At 40.6% G+C, this 15,732-nt stretch overlaps 1 protein-coding gene across 1 annotated transcript in view; it reads right to left on the bottom strand.

Moving 5' to 3' along the window:
• LOC107567485 (src substrate cortactin-like) overlaps positions 1-15,732 on the bottom strand; it is a 22,314-nt gene that overhangs the window by 4,044 nt on the left and 2,538 nt on the right. Inside the window, exons 2-12 of the mRNA XM_016253180.1 lie at positions 10,621-10,707; positions 10,304-10,377; positions 9,427-9,556; positions 8,862-8,972; positions 8,727-8,781; positions 8,529-8,639; positions 6,818-6,928; positions 6,537-6,647; positions 3,798-3,908; positions 2,087-2,197; positions 1,806-1,916 (exon numbers count right to left, since the gene is read on the bottom strand). Coding sequence (XP_016108666.1) covers positions 1,806-1,916; positions 2,087-2,197; positions 3,798-3,908; positions 6,537-6,647; positions 6,818-6,928; positions 8,529-8,639; positions 8,727-8,781; positions 8,862-8,972; positions 9,427-9,556; positions 10,304-10,377; positions 10,621-10,704 — 1,120 coding nt within the window. The 5' untranslated portion in view covers positions 10,705-10,707. The remainder of the gene's footprint in view (positions 1-1,805; positions 1,917-2,086; positions 2,198-3,797; positions 3,909-6,536; positions 6,648-6,817; positions 6,929-8,528; positions 8,640-8,726; positions 8,782-8,861; positions 8,973-9,426; positions 9,557-10,303; positions 10,378-10,620; positions 10,708-15,732) is intronic.

Raw genomic sequence — 15,732 nt, 5'->3', positions numbered from 1 at the left:
TGTGTGTGTGTGTGTGTGTGTGTGTGTGTGTGTGTGTGTGAGTGAGTGCGTGTGTGAGTGAGTGCGTGTGTGAGTGAGAGTGAGAGAGTGAGTGTGTGTGAGTGAGTGCGTGTGTGCGAGTGAGTGTGTGTGAGTGAGTGAGTGAGTGAGTGTGTGAGTGTGTGTGCGAGTGAGTGAGTGTGCGTGCGTGCGTGTGTGTGTGTGTGTGAGTGAGTGCGTGTGTGAGTGAGTGCGTGTGTGAGTGAGTGCGTGTGCGTGCGTGCGTGAGTGCGTGTGTGTGTGAGAGTGTGAGTGAGTGAGAGTGAGTGCGTGTGTGTGAGTGAGTGAGTGAGTGAGTGTGTGAGTGTGTGTGCGAGTGAGTGAGTGTGCGTGCGTGCGTGTGTGTGTGTGTGTGAGTGAGTGCGTGTGCGTGCGTGCGTGAGTGCGTGCGTGCGTGAGAGTGTGAGTGAGTGAGAGTGAGTGCGTGTGTGTGAGTGAGTGAGTGTGTGTGTGAGTGAGTGCGTGTGTGCGAGTGAGTGTGTGAGAGCATGTGTGAGTGAGTGAGTGAGAGCGTGTGTGAGAGCGTGCGTGTGAGTGAGTGAGTGAGTGAGTGAGTGAGAGCGTGTGTGTGAGTGAGTGTGTGTGTGAGCGTGTGTGTGAGTGCGTGTGTGAGAGAGAGAGAAAGAGAGAGTGTATGTGTTGAGAGAGTGTGTGTGAGTGTGTGTGTGTGCGTGAGTGAGTGTGTGTGTGCGAGTGAGTGTGTGTGTGTGAGTGAGTGAGCGAGTGTGTGTGTGAGTGAGTGCGTGTGTGAGTGAGTGAGTGTGTGTGTGTGCGTGAGTGAGTGCGCGTGAGTGTGAGTGCGTGTGTGAGTGAGTGCGTGTGTGTGTGAGTGAGCGAGTGTGTGTGTGAGTGAGTGAGTGCGTGTGTGTGTGAGTGAGTGAGTGCGTGTGTGTGTGAGTGAGTGAGTGCGTGTGTGTGTGAGTGAGTGAGTGCGTGTGTGTGTGAGTGAGTGAGTGCGTGTGTGTGTGAGTGAGTGAGTGCGTGTGTGTGTGAGTGAGTGAGTGCGTGTGTGTGTGAGTGAGTGAGTGCGTGTGTGTGTGAGTGAGTGAGTGCGTGTGTGTGTGAGTGAGTGAGTGCGTGTGTGTGTGAGTGAGTGAGTGCGTGTGTGTGTGAGTGAGTGAGTGCGTGTGTGTGTGAGTGAGTGAGTGCGTGTGTGTGTGAGTGAGTGAGTGCGTGTGTGTGTGAGTGAGTGAGTGCGTGTGTGTGTGAGTGAGTGAGTGCGTGTGTGTGTGAGTGAGTGAGTGCGTGTGTGTGTGAGTGAGTGAGTGCGTGTGTGTGTGAGTGAGTGAGTGCGTGTGTGTGTGAGTGAGTGAGTGCGTGTGTGTGTGAGTGAGTGAGTGCGTGTGTGTGTGAGTGAGTGAGTGCGTGTGTGTGTGAGTGAGTGAGTGCGTGTGTGTGTGAGTGAGTGAGTGCGTGTGTGTGTGAGTGAGTGCGTCTGTGTGTGAGTGAGTGAGTGAGCGAGTGTGTGTGTGAGTGAGTGCGTGTGTGAGTGAGTGTGCGTGTGTGAGTACATGGCAAGCGCAAAAACTTTTACCAAGTTTCGTACCATCTCAAAGAAGTACAAAATAAAAAAATGAAACAAAATTCAATCAAAAATGACCAAACAACACCAGAGAATTAATATCCCACTGGAAGAGCTATGACATCCAGACCTTGGTATAACAATGCATAAAAACAGGTGCTACAGATGCTTATCTCTAGTTTCATATCATTAGACATAATTAAAGTATCAATACAACCCTCAGACAGAGTGTGGTGTCTTTTACCTTTCTGTGACTCGTGCAGCTGCAGTTTCTCCTGATGATCCCATCCCACCGCAGACTTATCCTGACGGTCCGTCTGAACGCCAAACTTCCCTCCGAAGCCCCTTACATAGTCTTACACAAACCAGAAAAACCACAGGAGAGTCACCGTCTGACTGTGAAAATGATATGTAGTATTATCCCAACCTTCTGTTCACAAGGGGAAAAAAAACACTAAAATCTTCTATAAATCTGTACTGTTAAACTGAAGTCAAACAGTGAGGCATGAAAGATGCGAGACAAACCTTTCTGAGACTCGTGTTTCTCAGTCTTTCCCTGGTACTCGAAGCCCATGGCGCTCTTGTCCACTTTATCCGTCTCCACTCCAAATTTGCCACCAAAGCCTTTGGTGTAATCTGTAGATTTAAGAGGTAGAAAAATTTAAGAATACAACTAGGGATGTCCCGATCAGGTTTTTTGTGCCCCCGATCGGAGTCATTGATTCCGAGTCCCAATTCGATACTCGGATTTTCCTGGTGCTTGGTGCACATTTTAAGTGCATTAAAGTTATTAAAATCAACCCAATCTCTACAGGGATGTGCAGAGACTTTCTCAGGGGCTGGGGCTCAAATGTGAAAAAAGTGCATCTATCATCACTAATATCCAATATAACCATTACTATATGTACTACATATATATAAGATACACACTATCTCTCAATATACGCACACACTGTATAAAGACATTGGTAGATGTAAACATGTAACAATGACAGACATTGTAAACAGACTGTGTGATCATAATTATTAATATGATAAACTGATATAAATTTCTTGTATTTTATATGCTAGAGTTGGGCGATATGCTCAATTTTCATATCGTCCTATCGTCAGCCTGTGAGATCACCGATACACGATATTATCGTGCTAATTTATTTAATTATTTATTTACTTGGTTTCATTGCCAGAAAGAGAACCAACTCCAGCGTAAGACTAAAAGCAGCCGAAAGTTTTTAATATGCCTGAATTTGTATTTAACATGATAACAAATTAATAGAAACATTGTAAGTTACATTTCCTCAGTTAACGTTATTCAAAAAGCAGCTACAGAAAACGAGCAACATTTCATTACTAAAGATCATCACAAGCTCAGTCTAGCGCGAGTTTATGCACTTTAAAAACACTCTCGTTATAATCAGTGAATATACACTGTATGATGAATACATCTCTTATACCTACAACGCACGTACATCTGCACTTCGTTGTTTATGATTATTGTATTATGAATTCCATCAGCGTGCACTGAACAATGGAACTCATCCGAACGCCTCTGAATGGCCATTGCATTCATACGCTCAGCATAAGTGTGTGTGATTGGTTATAACACGCTACAAGTAAAAACACGGAAAAAGATATATAATGCAACAAATAAGCCCTAATATTAATTAGATAGTATTAGTAATATAGCCTGATTGTCGATACACGATACTTTCATCCATCGGCACAACCCTATTATATAAGATTAACTGCAACATAAAGGGGAAAAAGTTAGATAAGCTTAGAAAGCATGAAGTTCACGTCCAAAGCAAGACGCAATCCATAGCAATGTGATATGACAACGACGTCTCAGATAGTCTGACGGCAGATAAAAGTAGGCTAAATAGTAAATATATTACTGCAGAGTGATAACTTACACAAAGTGCACATCAAATACTCTAAACACGGAATCTTGAACGTGTGACGCACTAGAACATACAGAATTGTTCTTGTGCCGCAAGCACATTTGAGCGTCTTTTTTTCCTCTTAATGGCAGTGGACTGCTAAAAGTGCATGCCGCCACCTATTGCACAACACTGGAATGACAGCTAATGAATCACTGGTGGATCGGGCTTTGGAGAGCCAATACCGATCAGTTAAAAAAATGCTTAATCGGTCCCAATCCCGATCCTTGAGATCAGCTCAGGACATCCCTAAATACAACCATACGTCCAGGGAGGCCAGGGAAGCAAGAACACACCTTTCTGTGACTCGTGCTTTTCTGTTTTCCCCTGATAATCGAAGCCGACAGCGCTCTGGTCCACGCGATCCTCCTGCACGCCGTAGCGGCCCCCAAACCCGGTGGCGTAGTCTGAAACAACACAACATGAGCGGCTCTTACTGCAGCACAATCAACGCAATGAAATGGAAGTAGTGGCAGATCTTTTATTCCGTAATGTACATCTGAGTGTAACAAATTATTTAAAGAGGAAAAAGTGTAGGGATGGGACTTGTTTCTATTAGGGGTGGGAGAAAAAAAATCGATCCATCGCGATTCTTTCTCCAACGATTCTGGATCGATTCTGAGAAATGCTCTACGAAGTCATCATTTATGTGGTTTGGAATGCAGTGGACATATATTTAAAATATGAACCTCACTAACAGAAGGCTGCTTTCAATTTCAAATGCTGACGCGCGCTTTCAAATGCTGACGCGCAATTTCAAATGCGAAGACTGTTCGCGCATGCGGCTGTGCTCGCGCGACTCCATGTATGTGGTTTAATGCACTTGCGTCTCAAAATGGTTTTATGACGCAAAATTCATGTAAACACAGCCGGTTATGTCTTAAGTGATTAAATGGACAGGACAAACCACATTACTTCTTATATTTCAAAAGAGATCCGTGCGTGAATGCAGCTTAATAGATCTCCCGCTGTCTATGATGTTATAGTAAAGAACAACAGTAAAGATGAAGAAAAATCACTCACAGTTGTTGAATGGAAAACATTCAGATAATCTTAAATACTGAAAGCACTCTTTGTTTGTTGTTTGTAATATGTTTCTATGCCCCACTTTATTATTTGCTACTTGCTTGTATGTTTTGTAGTTTTATTCGTTTAAAAGTCTTAACATACAAGTTTTAATTATTTTTTTCAATTTGTAATTGTTTTAAAAAGTACTTAATTACTTATGTAAGGATATGTAAATGTAAGGATTTTAAGATTCTCAACTCGGTAAACTAATTAATTAATAAGGGGGGAAAAAAGTAGATCAAGAATTGTTCTGGAATTGGATCGTGACTCCCAGAATCGGAATCGGATCGTGAGGTGACTAAAGATTCCCACCCCTAGTTTCTATCCAATGGTTGTTGCTCAAAAAGAGTCCAAAAAAATTATTTTTTTAATCTGACTATACTGCTCGTGCTGCATGTATGTTTTTGGTGCAGCCCTGAGAACTAACACCAAACTGTACAATTTTAACTTATTTCTTGAATTTGAATTATGGGGAAATGTTCTTTTAGCACCAATGCTTGTGTCATGAGTTCTGAACACTTGCTTATGATACCTTTAGATGAAAAGATTAAAATATAAATATAAAATATAAAAGAAAATTATATAAAAAAAGGGGGGGGGGATCCAGCAGCAAAAGTGCATAAAAAAATGTCTGCTCTTACAATTACATGATGACAAAACAGACCTTAGTCAGGGTAGCACCATAACGCCATATTTAAAGAGTTCTTTTAGCACTCCTCCTCTCCATCTCTCACTCGCAGCAAATTAACGGTTGGAAGGGAGTGGTTAAGGATATCCTGTCCAAGCCATCAAACTGACGTCATCAGAGAAATGCCATTCCAGAAATGTTCAGATTTTGATTAAAGATTACTAAAACAAACTATTATTTTCATGGGACTAACTTGCATTAATTGATCACTTCAAAACTAGCCATGTGTGCTAACAAAGTAAATAGGGTAAATTTTGATTTCATGCAGATTTTAATTTTTAACAGGAATGAAAACGAGGCTGAGAGATTGTACTGTTCCTTAACAACATACTGATTGTTCTGACAACATTTTTCAAGTTTTGAATGTTGTTAGTTGTGAAAATTACATGTGATTAAGACCAGAGCAGTGCATGCCACTGTAAAGACTGTAAGTCTATAATTCACAGCCTCATTTTCATCTGCGTAATTAATAAGGCTTCTACCCTGACTAAAAGCCTATAACAGAGGTTAAGTTTGTGTTTTTTTAAAGACTGTTTGTTACTATACAAATGTAGCAGGATTAAAGTCCTGATGTCATGCTCCTGACAGCCTGGCCTGATGACATACAGCTGTGATGTCAGTCTAAAAGGTCCTCAGGAATGTTTCTAAAAGAAATTATCAGCTGTTAACACACATTAATCATGCTTCAAAGTCGCTTGATCATAGCACAGCTGTAGAAATCACTTTGCTCATTACCTAGATGAATATGAAAAGTCTCACCCTCATTTTGACGGGAAATCATCAAGCAAACAGGACAGACTAGTGAGCCGTCAGCAGATGTGTGCTTTTGGTAAAACTGCATTGATCGTATCATATGACAAGCTACATGTGCACAGACTGTGTACTTCAAACCTGCTATAAAGGTCAGTGAGATAAAGCTGCTGAAGATCTGTTTGAAGATGCACAAAACTTTTATCATTTCTTTCAACACGGTCGTGTGTGTGTGAGTGAGTGCGTGTGTGAGTGAGTGTGCGTGTGTGAGTACATGGCAAGCGCAAAAACTTTTACCAAGTTTCGTACCATCTCAAAGAAGTACAAAATAAAAAAATGAAACAAAATTCAATCAAAAATGACCAAACAACACCAGAGAATTAATATCCCACTGGAAGAGCTATGACATCCAGACCTTGGTATAACAATGCATAAAAACAGGTGCTACAGATGCTTATCTCTAGTTTCATATCATTAGACATAATTAAAGTATCAATACAACCCTCAGACAGAGTGTGGTGTCTTTTACCTTTCTGTGACTCGTGCAGCTGCAGTTTCTCCTGATGATCCCATCCCACCGCAGACTTATCCTGACGGTCCGTCTGAACGCCAAACTTCCCTCCGAAGCCCCTTACATAGTCTTACACAAACCAGAAAAACCACAGGAGAGTCACCGTCTGACTGTGAAAATGATATGTAGTATTATCCCAACCTTCTGTTCACAAGGGGAAAAAAAACACTAAAATCTTCTATAAATCTGTACTGTTAAACTGAAGTCAAACAGTGAGGCATGAAAGATGCGAGACAAACCTTTCTGAGACTCGTGTTTCTCAGTCTTTCCCTGGTACTCGAAGCCCATGGCGCTCTTGTCCACTTTATCCGTCTCCACTCCAAATTTGCCACCAAAGCCTTTGGTGTAATCTGTAGATTTAAGAGGTAGAAAAATTTAAGAATACAACTAGGGATGTCCCGATCAGGTTTTTTGTGCCCCCGATCGGAGTCATTGATTCCGAGTCCCAATTCGATACTCGGATTTTCCTGGTGCTTGGTGCACATTTTAAGTGCATTAAAGTTATTAAAATCAACCCAATCTCTACAGGGATGTGCAGAGACTTTCTCAGGGGCTGGGGCTCAAATGTGAAAAAAGGGCATCTATCATCACTAATATCCAATATAACCATTACTATATGTACTACATATATATAAGATACACACTATCTCTCAATATACGCACACACTGTATAAAGACATTGGTAGATGTAAACATGTAACAATGACAGACATTGTAAACAGACTGTGTGATCATAATTATTAATATGATAAACTGATATAAATTTCTTGTATTTTATATGCTAGAGTTGGGCGATATGCTCAATTTTCATATCGTCCTATCGTCAGCCTGTGAGATCACCGATACACGATATTATCGTGCTAATTTATTTAATTATTTATTTACTTGGTTTCATTGCCAGAAAGAGAACCAACTCCAGCGTAAGACTAAAAGCAGCCGAAAGTTTTTAATATGCCTGAATTTGTATTTAACATGATAACAAATTAATAGAAACATTGTAAGTTACATTTCCTCAGTTAACGTTATTCAAAAAGCAGCTACAGAAAACGAGCAACATTTCATTACTAAAGATCATCACAAGCTCAGTCTAGCGCGAGTTTATGCACTTTAAAAACACTCTCGTTATAATCAGTGAATATACACTGTATGATGAATACATCTCTTATACCTACAACGCACGTACATCTGCACTTCGTTGTTTATGATTATTGTATTATGAATTCCATCAGCGTGCACTGAACAATGGAACTCATCCGAACGCCTCTGAATGGCCATTGCATTCATACGCTCAGCATAAGTGTGTGTGATTGGTTATAACACGCTACAAGTAAAAACACGGAAAAAGATATATAATGCAACAAATAAGCCCTAATATTAATTAGATAGTATTAGTAATATAGCCTGATTGTCGATACACGATACTTTCATCCATCGGCACAACCCTATTATATAAGATTAACTGCAACATAAAGGGGAAAAAGTTAGATAAGCTTAGAAAGCATGAAGTTCACGTCCAAAGCAAGACGCAATCCATAGCAATGTGATATGACAACGACGTCTCAGATAGTCTGACGGCAGATAAAAGTAGGCTAAATAGTAAATATATTACTGCAGAGTGATAACTTACACAAAGTGCACATCAAATACTCTAAACACGGAATCTTGAACGTGTGACGCACTAGAACATACAGAATTGTTCTTGTGCCGCAAGCACATTTGAGCGTCTTTTTTTCCTCTTAATGGCAGTGGACTGCTAAAAGTGCATGCCGCCACCTATTGCACAACACTGGAATGACAGCTAATGAATCACTGGTGGATCGGGCTTTGGAGAGCCAATACCGATCAGTTAAAAAAATGCTTAATCGGTCCCAATCCCGATCCTTGAGATCAGCTCAGGACATCCCTAAATACAACCATACGTCCAGGGAGGCCAGGGAAGCAAGAACACACCTTTCTGTGACTCGTGCTTTTCTGTTTTCCCCTGATAATCGAAGCCGACAGCGCTCTGGTCCACGCGATCCTCCTGCACGCCGTAGCGGCCCCCAAACCCGGTGGCGTAGTCTGAAACAACACAACATGAGCGGCTCTTACTGCAGCACAATCAACACTGGAACAGTGAATCTTAAAGACAGAGAGAGAGAGAGACACCTTTCTGCGAGGCGTGTTTTTCGGTTTTCCCGGCATACTCGAAGCCCACGGCAGACTGCAGGAAAACAGCACATCACTGAGTGTGAATCTGACCGCAGAAACACTCACCCGTCCACTGAAGAGCTGAGGAGTTACCTGGTCAACACGGTCAGCTTCCACGCCGAATTTACCTCCGAAACCCTTGGAGGTGTCCGTCTGGGAGCAGTGTTTGGACAGCTTGCTCTGATACTCGTGTCCCACGGCAGACTGCAGATACAACACACGCTTCAATTCTGATGAATGCATGAATGAGATGTGGTCTCCAATGTAATATCTGCATCATATACATCCATGGATTTTCATGCAAAAAAACTAATCGAAGATCTAATTGATAGAGTATCTTTAATAGATACTTAACTTTTACTTTAACTTGTTATAGCACTTATAGATCATTGTTCTTTTGTTGATTTTGATTGCTTCCATTGTCCTCATTTGTAAGTCGCTTTGGATAAAAGCATCTGCTAAATGGATTCTCTTATTATGAATCAGAGTTTAACACATAAAATAACATGTCAGATACTCCTGGAGTATCTGGGGGAAAAAATACATTTCACACCACATGTTAAAACAGGCATTTAGAACAAACACATCCCTGTAAAAGCGAGCGATGCTCTACTTCCCCTGCGTCAGAGACGTGAACTATAAGAGCGAAGCCTCTTGCCTTGTCCATGCGGTCCTGCTGCAGTCCAAACTTTCCTCCGTAACCGTGAGACGCTTTGGGCATGTGCTCCAGCTCCTTCTGCTTCAGCTCACTGTGTTCAGACGACACTCTCTCACGCAGCTTATGAATACTGAGACACAAGGAGGGAGTTATATTCTGTAGAGTACCATTACCATGTTCAAGAAGAAAGCTGGCCAGTTATATAACCCTAGTCTCTATGTTAACAGCTAGTCTCACCAACTAGGGTTTATAAGTCTTATTTTTCAATTAAAATTAGACCAATCTACTTTCACATAACTGACTGGGGAAAAAAGAAAAGAGACCGGTCCTAAAGAAAAGACCTACTAACTTGCTTGTAAGATTAGTCTAAAGGCAGTTTAATATCAATTATATGATTAAACTCATAACATAAAATTGTTTCATTAATATTATTTTATATGTCCCTTAATTTTCAGAAATATTTTACATACACACCACCATTCAAAAGTTTGGGATCTGTACGATTTTTATTGTTTTTTTACAAATGTAAATGAATAGTGAAATATGTTTGCAATTTAAAATAGCGGTTTTCTATTTTAATATACTTTAAACTATAATTCATCACATGATCCTTCAGAAATCATTCTAATAAGCTGATTTATTGTTGGAGACAGCTGTGCGGCTTAATATTGTTTTGGAACTTGTGATACTTTTTTCAGGATTCTTTGATGAACAAAATGTTAAAAAGAACAGCATTTATTCAAAATGTTTTTTTCTTTATTTATTTGAAAGGAAGTCATATTTTATCCTGCAAGGACGTGTTAAATTGATACAAAGTAAAGACTTGTATTGTTAGAAAAGATGCTTTGTTTTTAAACAGCTATGGAAGCGGACTGACTTGATGTGCTCCTGATGTCCAGAGCCGGCCACAGTCTTGGCACCCCAGCGCTGCTCCTTCTCGGAAACATCATTCTGCCGTTCGGTGGAAAAAGTCAAATCCGTGGAGAGAAAACCCACACAAGCAAGAATAAGAAAACATAAATGTTGAAATCTGTATGAATGTGCAGAAAGAGGTAGATGCAAACATTCACTTAAAAAAAACAAACTAATATTTCACTGCATGCATTTTCATCTACATCCACTGATAAAACACGTAATGCATGAATGAGCATGTCTTGAGAAGTGATGCAAAGACAATCAGAGAGAGTTTGTAACCTCAAAGTCCGGGTCTGTTTCCCAATCATCTCCTCCATCATCCACTGCAACAGAGACGGACTGACCTGCAGCTGCCTTCCACATGACCTGACAACACACAACATCATTAAACTCCACACAACACCATTAAACTCCAGACAACAAGCTTAAACTCCAGACAACAAGCTTAAACTCCAGACAACAAGCTTAAACTCCAGACAACAAGCTTAAACTCCAGACAACAAGCTTAAACTCCAGACAACAAGCTTAAACTCCAGACAACAAGCTTAAACTCCAGACAACAAGCTTAAACTCCAGACAACAAGCTTAAACTCCAGACAACAAGCTTAAACTCCAGACAACAAGCTTAAACTCCAGACAACAAGCTTAAACTCCAGACAACAAGCTTAAACTCCAGACAACAAGCTTAAACTCCAGACAACAAGCTTAAACTCCAGACAACAAGCTTAAACTCCAGACAACAAGCTTAAACTCCAGACAACAAGCTTAAACTCCAGACAACAAGCTTAAACTCCAGACAACAAGCTTAAACTCCAGACAACAAGCTTAAACTCCAGACAACAAGCTTAAACTCCAGACAACAAGCTTAAACTCCAGACAACAAGCTTAAACTCCAGACAACAAGCTTAAACTCCAGACAACAAGCTTAAACTCCAGACAACAAGCTTAAACTCCAGACAACAAGCTTAAACTCCAGACAACAAGCTTAAACTCCAGACAACAAGCTTAAACTCCAGACAACAAGCTTAAACTCCAGACAACAAGCTTAAACTCCAGACAACAAGCTTAAACTCCAGACAACAAGCTTAAACTCCAGACAACAAGCTTAAACTCCAGACAACAAGCTTAAACTCCAGACAACAAGCTTAAACTCCAGACAACAAGCTTAAACTCCAGACAACAAGCTTAAACTCCAGACAACAAGCTTAAACTCCAGACAACAAGCTTAAACTCCAGACAACAAGCTTAAACTCCAGACAACAAGCTTAAACTCCAGACAACAAGCTTAAACTCCAGACAACAAGCTTAAACTCCAGACAACAAGCTTAAACTCCAGACAACAAGCTTAAACTCCAGACAACAAGCTTAAACTCCAGACAACAAGCTTAAACTCCAGACAACAAGCTTAAACTCCAGACAACAAGCTTAAACTCCAGACAACAAGCTTAAACTCCAGACAACAAGCTTAAACTCCAGACAACAAGCTTAAACTCCAGACAACAAGCTTAAACTCCAGACAACAAGCTTAAACTCCAGACAACAAGCTTAAACTCCAGACAACAAGCTTAAACTCCAGACAACAAGCTTAAACTCCAGACAACAAGCTTAAACTCCAGACAACAAGCTTAAACTCCAGACAACAAGCTTAAACTCCAGACAACAAGCTTAAACTCCAGACAACAAGCTTAAACTCCAGACAACAAGCTTAAACTCCAGACAACAAGCTTAAACTCCAGACAACAAGCTTAAACTCCAGACAACAAGCTTAAACTCCAGACAACAAGCTTAAACTCCAGACAACAAGCTTAAACTCCAGACAACAAGCTTAAACTCCAGACAACAAGCTTAAACTCCAGACAACAAGCTTAAACTCCAGACAACAAGCTTAAACTCCAGACAACAAGCTTAAACTCCAGACAACAAGCTTAAACTCCAGACAACAAGCTTAAACTCCAGACAACAAGCTTAAACTCCAGACAACAAGCTTAAACTCCAGACAACAAGCTTAAACTCCAGACAACAAGCTTAAACTCCAGACAACAAGCTTAAACTCCAGACAACAAGCTTAAACTCCAGACAACAAGCTTAAACTCCAGACAACAAGCTTAAACTCCAGACAACAAGCTTAAACTCCAGACAACAAGCTTAAACTCCAGACAACAAGCTTAAACTCCAGACAACAAGCTTAAACTCCAGACAACAAGCTTAAACTCCAGACAACAAGCTTAAACTCCAGACAACAAGCTTAAACTCCAGACAACAAGCTTAAACTCCAGACAACAAGCTTAAACTCCAGACAACAAGCTTAAACTCCAGACAACAAGCTTAAACTCCAGACAACAAGCTTAAACTCCAGACAACAAGCTTAAACTCCAGACAACAAGCTTAAACTCCAGACAACAAGCTTAAACTCCAGACAACAAGCTTAAACTCCAGACAACAAGCTTAAACTCCAGACAACAAGCTTAAACTCCAGACAACAAGCTTAAACTCCAGACAACAAGCTTAAACTCCAGACAACAAGCTTAAACTCCAGACAACAAGCTTAAACTCCAGACAACAAGCTTAAACTCCAGACAACAAGCTTAAACTCCAGACAACAAGCTTAAACTCCAGACAACAAGCTTAAACTCCAGACAACAAGCTTAAACTCCAGACAACAAGCTTAAACTCCAGACAACAAGCTTAAACTCCAGACAACAAGCTTAAACTCCAGACAACAAGCTTAAACTCCAGACAACAAGCTTAAACTCCAGACAACAAGCTTAAACTCCAGACAACAAGCTTAAACTCCAGACAACAAGCTTAAACTCCAGACAACAAGCTTAAACTCCAGACAACAAGCTTAAACTCCAGACAACAAGCTTAAACTCCAGACAACAAGCTTAAACTCCAGACAACAAGCTTAAACTCCAGACAACAAGCTTAAACTCCAGACAACAAGCTTAAACTCCAGACAACAAGCTTAAACTCCAGACAACAAGCTTAAACTCCAGACAACAAGCTTAAACTCCAGACAACAAGCTTAAACTCCAGACAACAAGCTTAAACTCCAGACAACAAGCTTAAACTCCAGACAACAAGCTTAAACTCCAGACAACAAGCTTAAACTCCAGACAACAAGCTTAAACTCCAGACAACAAGCTTAAACTCCAGACAACAAGCTTAAACTCCAGACAACAAGCTTAAACTCCAGACAACAAGCTTAAACTCCAGACAACAAGCTTAAACTCCAGACAACAAGCTTAAACTCCAGACAACAAGCTTAAACTCCAGACAACAAGCTTAAACTCCAGACAACAAGCTTAAACTCCAGACAACAAGCTTAAACTCCAGACAACAAGCTTAAACTCCAGACAACAAGCTTAAACTCCAGACAACAAGCTTAAACTCCAGACAACAAGCTTAAACTCCAGACAACAAGCTTAAACTCCAGACAACAAGCTTAAACTCCAGACAACAAGCTTAAACTCCAGACAACAAGCTTAAACTCCAGACAACAAGCTTAAACTCCAGACAACAAGCTTAAACTCCAGACAACAAGCTTAAACTCCAGACAACAAGCTTAAACTCCAGACAACAAGCTTAAACTCCAGACAACAAGCTTAAACTCCAGACAACAAGCTTAAACTCCAGACAACAAGCTTAAACTCCAGACAACAAGCTTAAACTCCAGACAACAAGCTTAAACTCCAGACAACAAGCTTAAACTCCAGACAACAAGCTTAAACTCCAGACAACAAGCTTAAACTCCAGACAACAAGCTTAAACTCCAGACAACAAGCTTAAACTCCAGACAACAAGCTTAAACTCCAGACAACAAGCTTAAACTCCAGACAACAAGCTTAAACTCCAGACAACAAGCTTAAACTCCAGACAACAAGCTTAAACTCCAGACAACAAGCTTAAACTCCAGACAACAAGCTTAAACTCCAGACAACAAGCTTAAACTCCAGACAACAAGCTTAAACTCCAGACAACAAGCTTAAACTCCAGACAACAAGCTTAAACTCCAGACAACAAGCTTAAACTCCAGACAACAAGCTTAAACTCCAGACAACAAGCTTAAACTCCAGACAACAAGCTTAAACTCCAGACAACAAGCTTAAACTCCAGACAACAAGCTTAAACTCCAGACAACAAGCTTAAACTCCAGACAACAAGCTTAAACTCCAGACAACAAGCTTAAACTCCAGACAACAAGCTTAAACTCCAGACAACAAGCTTAAACTCCAGACAACAAGCTTAAACTCCAGACAACAAGCTTAAACTCCAGACAACAAGCTTAAACTCCAGACAACAAGCTTAAACTCCAGACAACAAGCTTAAACTCCAGACAACAAGCTTAAACTCCAGACAACAAGCTTAAACTCCAGACAACAAGCTTAAACTCCAGACAACAAGCTTAAACTCCAGACAACAAGCTTAAACTCCAGACAACAAGCTTAAACTCCAGACAACAAGCTTAAACTCCAGACAACAAGCTTAAACTCCAGACAACAAGCTTAAACTCCAGACAACAAGCTTAAACTCCAGACAACAAGCTTAAACTCCAGACAACAAGCTTAAACTCCAGACAACAAGCTTAAACTCCAGACAACAAGCTTAAACTCCAGACAACAAGCTTAAACTCCAGACAACAAGCTTAAACTCCAGACAACAAGCTTAAACTCCAGACAACAAGCTTAAACTCCAGACAACAAGCTTAAACTCCAGACAACAAGCTTAAACTCCAGACAACAAGCTTAAACTCCAGACAACAAGCTTAAACTCCAGACAACAAGCTTAAACTCCAGACAACAAGCTTAAACTCCAGACAACAAGCTTAAACTCCAGACAACAAGCTTAAACTCCAGACAACAAGCTTAAACTCCAGACAACAAGCTTAAACTCCAGACAACAAGCTTAAACTCCAGACAACAAGCTTAAACTCCAGACAACAAGCTTAAACTCCAGACAACAAGCTTAAACTCCAGACAACAAGCTTAAACTCCAGACAACAAGCTTAAACTCCAGACAACAAGCTTAAACTCCAGACAACAAGCTTAAACTCCAGACAACAAGCTTAAACTCCAGACAACAAGCTTAAACTCCAGACAACAAGCTTAAACTCCAGACAACACCATCACACAACTCCATTAAACTCCACACAACACCATCACACAACACCATTAAACTTCACACAACACCATTAAACTCCACACAGCACCATCTCACAACACACAACACCATTAAACTCCACACAACACCAACACACAACACCATTAAACTCCACACAACACCATCACACAACATCATTAAACTCCACACAACACCATCACACAACACCATTAAACTCCACACAACACCATCACACAACACACAACACCATTAAACTCCACACAACACCAT

This window comes from Sinocyclocheilus grahami, unplaced genomic scaffold (genome assembly GCF_001515645.1).
Source record: "Sinocyclocheilus grahami isolate Dianchi unplaced genomic scaffold, SAMN03320097.WGS_v1.1 scaffold1163.1, whole genome shotgun sequence".
Taxonomy (NCBI): domain Eukaryota; kingdom Metazoa; phylum Chordata; class Actinopteri; order Cypriniformes; family Cyprinidae; genus Sinocyclocheilus; species Sinocyclocheilus grahami.
This window is presented reverse-complemented; position numbering and strand designations above follow the sequence as displayed.